Source organism: Mus caroli, unplaced genomic scaffold (genome assembly GCF_978045245.1).
Source record: "Mus caroli unplaced genomic scaffold, Mus_caroli_1 scaffold_19, whole genome shotgun sequence".
NCBI classification, from domain to species: Eukaryota; Metazoa; Chordata; class Mammalia; order Rodentia; family Muridae; genus Mus; species Mus caroli.
The window spans coordinates 4,073,276-4,080,750 of NW_028227274.1; the positions used below are offsets into that span (position 1 = coordinate 4,073,276).

A 7,475-nucleotide genomic window follows, 5' to 3' on the forward strand; every position below is an offset into this window, starting at 1 on the left:
TTTCTTATCTTTTTTTGATAACTTTTGGTTGAAAGTTGATTTTATTTGATACTATAATGGCTACTCCAGCTTGTTTCTTGGGATCATTTGCTTGGATAAATTGTTTTCCAACTTTTTACTCTGAGGTATTTGTCACTGCAGTGGGTTTCCTGTAAGCAGCAAAATGTTGGGTCCTGTTTGTGTAACCAGTCTTTTTTTGTGGTTTTGCCTTTTTCCTTCACCTGTTTGATTGTATTTTCCTGTAATTCTTTAAGGGAATTTTGTGTTTCCTCTTTAAGGGCCTCTAGCTGTTTACCTGTCTTCTGTATTTTTTGAGAGAGTTATTTATGTCCTTCTTAATGTCTTCTATCATCATCATGAGAAGTGATTTTAGATCAGAATCTTGCTTTTCTGGTATGATGGCATATACAGGGCTTGCTATGGTGGGAAAATTGAATTTTGATGTTGCCAAGTAAACTTGGTTTCTGGTGCTTATGTTCTTAAGCTTGATTCCTGCTCTCTGATTATCTCTAGTGCTACTTGCTCTTGATATATCTGACTGGCGTCTGTCTTTCCTGTGATCCTGGTTGTGTCAGAACTCCTCAGAGTTCAGATGTCTCTGTGATCCTATGATTCTGGGGTCCTGTGATTCTGAGATCCTGGGTGTGTCAGATTTCCTGTGAGTCAAGCTTCCTCTGGGACCCTGTGATCCTGGTGTGATCAAGCTCCTGTGATACTGTGATTCTGTGATCCTGGCTGTGTTAGAGAGCCTGGGAGTGGAGCTTCCTCTGGGTGTTGTGGGACTGGCTGTGGAGTTCCAGCCCAAGGTCTGCTCAGGGCAGTGGCCCAGACCAGAACATCTTTACTTTCATAAGTGAAGCTTTTGATGGAGAGATCTGGGGAGGTAGATCTTACTTCAGCTCAGGCTGGCCTTGAACTCATTGTGTGGCTAAGGATGACCTGAGACTCCTGATCCTTTGCCTCAGACCCCCATGTGCTTGGATTGCAGATGTATGCCATCAATCCTAAAGTCAGATAAGTTTTGAAAATCTTTGTTTGTTGTCTTGTCCATCTATGTTCAAAATCTTCTACTGTTCCCCAAGTACCCTCTATGGTAGTTTCTCCAAATGCGAGTCAAAGGCAGGGCCACAAGTTGAATGTGATTGTTTCTCTGTTTGGAAGACAGCACTATCCATAAGGTTTTTCCATTGCATGCAGGGTTACTGCACTGACCAGACCAATAACCCACTGGGATAATTCACCTTCTTGATTTCTTTTGGTGCATTCTGTTACTTCCATTTGACTTTTTCACTTCCCCTCGATTTTTTTTTTTTTTGACACACTACAAGGTAGACCTAAAAGTTTGCTCAGTTCACATTAAGCATTTTAGCAGGACACTTCACAATGGATGGGTTCCATCTCATTGTCTGTCACAGTGGGAGACCTAATATTTGATGGTTTCCATAAGTGAAACCCAATTGGCAGGATGCAAAAAAAAAAAAAAATCCACTCTTTTCCATGGTTCATGTACACCCGTCTCCTGTTACTAGGAAGATCTTTGGCATGATTTTGCAGGTTTGGAATTCTTGATTCTCCACTACTCTTGTGTTTTTGCTTTTAAAAATGGTTGATAATTCTGTAAAAATAATTGATAACCTTGATTCAGATTGGTGATTTCATTAGAGATTGCCGATATCTCTTCTTATAAGTGGCATTTTTTTCTATAAAAATAAAGTTTTCTCTTCTCAAATAAGGATTTTTATTACATTGAAATATAGTCCTAGTAGAAAGGTAACATAAATATTAAAAATTTCTCAATATGCTTACTTAACTAAAAGCCCAAATGGTGACATATAGAAGTAGGATTTTTTTTTTAATATAGTCATCTAGTCATGGACTTTCATTGTTTGAGTCTAAAAAACAATCGCTCACAGTCATTAGCCTGGGTCTTAAATTAGCCCATGACATTTTTGGTTCAATGAGTTGTGGTCTAGGTCCTGAGGAAATGGATTGGTGGGTAAGAGCACTTGGTGTGTATGCACAAAGCTCTGAGTTCAAGTCTTTAGCACCCATATAAGAAGCTGGGCATAACTGCAGTGTTTTTATCCCCAGTATTGGGTATGAAGACAGGCAGATTCCAGGAGCTCACTGGACAGCCTATACAGAAAACTTCAGAATCAGTGAGAGACTGTCTCAAACAGTAAGGTGGATAGTGATAGAGGCAGACACCCTCTGTATGTGCAGACTCACAGACTAATATTTGTGCACCACACATATGTTCCACACATACATGTCTGATGCTGAGGGACTCAGAGTCAGTTTTCTTACACTGAAGTGTGCTTTAGACTAGTTCTGAAATTTTGTATACATTTATAGAAATGAATCGACAAAATGAAAATCCCTTTTCATCTGTACTATGAGCTCCTCAGCCTAGAGGAACCATCCTGTCAAGTGTTCCTTTTAGGGTCCAGAGTGAAGTACCCTTAAAACAAACAAACAAACAAACAAACAAACAATTGAACTGTGTGTTCACTGGGGTATTTCTGTCTGGAGAATTTTCAATTTTCACTTAATTCAGATACCAAACTTTAGAGTTTTCTGTGTTTAATTTTTTTGATGGCTTATTACTAATTCCCTTGGATGGTACTTTTTATAGGCCATAATCTGGAAAAAGCTTTAATATCTGAATGGTCATTTGACTTATGTCTAAGATTAAACTCAAAGAAAATCATGTCAATGCATATTTGAACACTCATATTCCTATACATGCACACACATATGCATGAGGGACTTTGTATAATGCTAAACTGTTGAATTTAGTCCTGAAAGTCTCATATTAGGACCTAGCTAGGCAAAAGATGGGATGTCTGGCCTTCACATTAACAGTTAAGAAACTACATGGTTAATCCTCTCCTACCTGACTTGGACATTTAAGTGAATCTTTGATTTAGACATTTCATGTGCAAACTAATGAAATATAACTTTCAACTATGTAAGGATTATGTATGTTTTTAAAGAAGGAAGTGGAGCACTTTAAAATTCTGCAATGTGTCACAAGAACCTCACTATTACTTGCCAATCTTTCTGAATATTCCAGCCAAAGTTTAGAAAATGGGTGGAATACAGAAAATGTTACTTAGCATTTCATTACTACAACAAATACATGTGATAACCAATTTACAAAGGAAAGGAGTTTATTTGGACTCTTGGCTTTAGAGACTCTAGTTCATCAGTCTCTGGTGGGGTGGTTGGCTGTTGGTAATGACAGAGGGCATGGACAGGAAAGTGCTGTGGCATGGCTAGGAGGAGAGAAGGAAAGAGTAAGGGAAGGGGTGTGGGAATACTTCTCAGGGCCACACCCCTACAACCTGCAAACCTTCCACCAGCCCCCACCACCCAATAGCATCATGCCACCATCTCTCAAAACTGAGTCTTTGGGGGACAGTTAAAGCCTAGACTATAGCAAGGAACAGTGTGGTGGGCTTGCTCTTCACTACAACAATTTATTTGTAGTCACTACTATTTATTCAGAGGATATCCATTGAGCTGCAGTTAGAAATACACCTTGAAATGTTAGAAGATCTATCTGATTCTGTCTACTTAAGACCACAGTCAAATTATAATAGGATTCTGGCCTGAGTTTTCAAAACCTCTGAAGGAGGAATCAAGCCACAGGTATTATGATTACTCCAGATTCTCATTATTTGAAGGGGACTCTTTTTCTCCCTGCTTGCTGCTGGGTCTTGTGACAAGGTTGAGTCTTTCTTTGACAGAGAGCAGAGTTAGTTTTTTCTAACTATCTTTTACTATTCTAATTCTGGAATCTCTCAAATTTATTTCAGCATTTGTATTTTCGTGTATTAGTGACATCACGACTCACCTCCAAGTCTTTACAGCATGAATTTCATTTTACTAAGCCAGTAGGACTGTAAGGCGAGACAAGTGGGGAAAGAAAACAATTTATCTGTTGTAATACAAGTGCTCATCCTCTTTAAATCACAGCACTTGTGAAACTGACAAATATCAATGAGAATATTAAACACTAACTTTTTGTTACAGACGCTCAATAAAACTGATGCTTCAAAGAGTAAAACCATTAGTTTTATTTGTCAGAGTTTAAGAGACTCAGGGATCCCTAAGCAGCTCTGCAGGTGGGAAGGTTTGTCACTGAGATTTATCTCTCAAACCTCATTCTTCATCCTTAGAGCCAGAAATGAGTCCACTGCCAGGTGCTTTGGGCTCATAAAAGAAAGAGGTCATCGCTTGAGACATCTTTCATTTTCATTTTCCTCCAGCTTCGGTTTTGGTTGCTAGTTTAGAAGTACAGAAGAATTTTATTGAGATGCTCTGTATTTTGGGTTCTGAAAGAGCTAGTGGCTGAGGGCCTTTTCTTCTTCACTATGTCTTTGTGGTAGAACTGAAGCTCAGTACTCTCACATTTCATTGCTCTCATGATTCACTGGTGAGTATGTGGCCCTAGGAAGTTCTTAGGATGATTCAAGGACCGCTCTGAACAGCAAAGAATTAACTCATGAACTGTAGCAGTTCAATTCTAGACTAGGTCAGCCAAGACCTCTTAACAGGGAAAAACCCTGTCCTGTGAGACCCTCTCCTCAAAGATGGAGTTGAGTAGGAGAGAAAAAAGCTGTTTTCCTGTTATTTCTTTTGTTTTTGCTTTTTGTTTTGTTTTATTTTGTTTTTTTGTGGTGTGTGTGTGTGTGTGTGTGTGTGTAGAAATACCTGTAATCCTAGCTAAGAAAATTATTTTTTTTTACAGAAGAAAACATTTATTTGAATTGTAAATTTAGTCTTAAAGCCAAATCAATGCTATTATAATTATTTCCTCTCACTATCATTAAAAAAGAATTCCACCCATACTCAGGGTTAACATGTAATTATATAATGCATTATAGCCATCTTAACATTTTTATACACAGTAAATTCCTTCAGTTTAGACTACCTTTAAAAACAGAACTGAGCCCACAGAAGTATACAGTATATTAAAAGGACAATGCCAATAACACAAAATGATTTTATTTTTGTCACTGGTAACAAACATGTGTTGCTGGTTTCTTAAATATTACTTATGTACTTATTAAAAAATATGTTTACATCTAAAAATGTGACACAATAAGGAAGTTCTCTCTAAACATAATCTTCCCTAAATATATTTTCCTAGTTTGTTTCACACATACTTAATCTACAAAATCATAAAGAAAACTACCAACCAACTCTGTGGTCTAGAAATACATACAAACTGTGAAATCTGATTGTAAAAATAATATACAATATATGCATATCAGTAATCAAACGATTCTTACAAGTTCTTACTGCCTCCCAACTTGGAAGAGATGCCTGCTATTGACCTTTCAATTTACTTAGTAAAGATGCCATACATGTAAAAAGTCAAAACAATCACAAGCCACGATTTTGTCTGTTGAGATCAGGTCTCACTCTGTTGCCTATGCAGTGTAAGCTGGCCTGCGAGTCACCATTCCTCTGCCTCAGCCTCTGACAGCAGGGACTACTGATCAGCAGACGAGATGAGTCTCAGAGCACAGAGGAAACAGCTACGTCATTACTAAGCAAAGGTGGTTTAAAACCACCTTTGCTTCTCTGAAATAAAAAAGGGTTGACATGGAATCACACTTAAAATTTAAGGATCAAGCCAGGCAGTGGTGGCTCACGCCTTTAATCCCAGCACTTGGGAGGCAGAGGCAGGCAGATTTCTGAGTTCGAGGTCAGCCTGGTCTACAGAGTGAGTTCCAGGACAGCCAGGGCTATACAGAGAAACCCTGTCTCGAAAAGCAACAAAACAAAACAAAAATTTAAGAATCAAAAAATTCAGATTAAATACATATTGAGCTCATGAAAATATTCCATTGAGATTTTGTAACAGGAACAGAACCAACTCCATCACAACTTTTTTGAATTTATCTTTGACCATCATTTTGGTGAGTTAAAAGCTTTAATGGTAAAAATGACAAACATTTTCTGCAAATAATACTGGTACATATTTCATTAGTTTTTGTTGAACAACTGGAAATCCTACTTCTTTAGAAAACATGAATTAATCTGTTGAAATGCACCACCTATGTAGTGACTTAATAGCCACTCAAGATTCGCTAGTAAGCTTATTGTTTTTATGCAATAACATTAAAAAGGAATTTTGCATGTTTGCTGTTTTCACTTCATACGTTATTTTGTGGACCTTTATGTGGTTATAACATTTACAGAGAAAAGCATTTCAGCTGTTCTTATTAGATTTTAATGGTTCAAACTACAAATAATGCTAAGTCAAGCCCTGGCATTCCTTTTTAAAAATCCAAGTTTCTAAAAGTTCTACGTTTTCGGCAATATAAAAATGATCTTCTTTACACCTTTAACTGCCAAAAAAACTGTGTAAAAAACTAAATATTCTGTTAAGGAGATGATTTGAGATGTTTTGGATCCTATTTTTAAAAACAAGATGTGAAACAGAAAAGAAAACTTCACAAACAGCAGCTCAAATCCCATTAACTTGCAGCTCAATGGAACACAAAGCCAGCTTTTATGCTTAAACAACTCAAAATTAAGGTTTATAATGGTAATGTCAACAAGCTGTAACTACTACGCCTCACCTCTGATACGATCCACTAACTTCCACCAGGCCCAGCAGCTGTGCATGTCGGCTAGATGCTGTTTAGAAACTCACAGCTAGCAAAGCTATGAATACGGAATACATAAATAAGTGTGGCAACACTCTGGAGTTGGGGCCATTACAACGAGACGTGATGTAAACACAGGTGCTGGTTCTCGCTCAAGCCATTTCCCACCGATGCGCTCGGCCATGGTTTTATAATTCTTTTTAAAAGAAAACATTTTCTACGCAGCATGCAACATTGTCATTTTATATCTTGACTATGATAGAATCTTCAAGTTTTCTTTCCAAGCTTGACATATCAGGAATTCTCTGGACGTCAGTTTGTGTTTTCAGCAGCCTTTAGTGCTTCAGTACCCTTGCGAAGCTCCTTAATAACAGATGATAAGGCTTCTGGGGTGATTCCTTGTTCACAAAGCCATACACAAATAGACAGCGTTTCCATATCTAAGCCGGTATTCAAAATTCTTGAACCCTCAAGCAGAACGTCCATGGTCAACCTCACCGTGTTCAGGTTGGCCGAGGCCGCCGCGCCCGCGCCCGCACCGCTACAGCTCGCCATGGAGAGGAGAGGCCCCGGCCCGGTGGGAGAAGGCCTGACCCGGAACTTTAAAAAATTATTTTTAAAAGCTCAGTGATGGGTATGCGGATCCACATTTGAACTCCACATGTACTATCAGTTGAATGAACAGTAACCAAGTGCTTCAATTATGAAGTTTTAATCTAAAATATATAATTATATTTGGACTTCTTTCAGTTCCCTTAATGAAATCACTTTTCTCTATTTATGCTATGAAAATAGCAAATGTGTGTGTATGTGAGTGTATATGTGTGTGTGTGTGTGTGTGTGTGTGTG

General features: G+C 38.1%; 1 protein-coding gene across 1 annotated transcript; it reads right to left on the reverse strand.

Annotated features, from left to right (window-relative positions):
- Positions 1-6,938: 6,938 nt before the first annotated feature.
- LOC110284438 (mitotic-spindle organizing protein 1-like) lies at positions 6,939-7,181 on the reverse strand. Its single transcript, XM_085833652.1, has one exon. It carries the CDS (start codon positions 7,179-7,181, stop codon positions 6,939-6,941), a length of 243 nt encoding a protein of 80 aa, XP_085689778.1.
- Between the last annotated feature and the right edge of the window lie 294 nt (positions 7,182-7,475).

Coding starts and splice junctions, on each gene's coding strand:
- LOC110284438 (XM_085833652.1), bottom strand. CDS start 7,181: ATGGCGAGCTGTAGCGGTGCGGGCGCGGGCGCGGCGGCCTCGGCCAAC.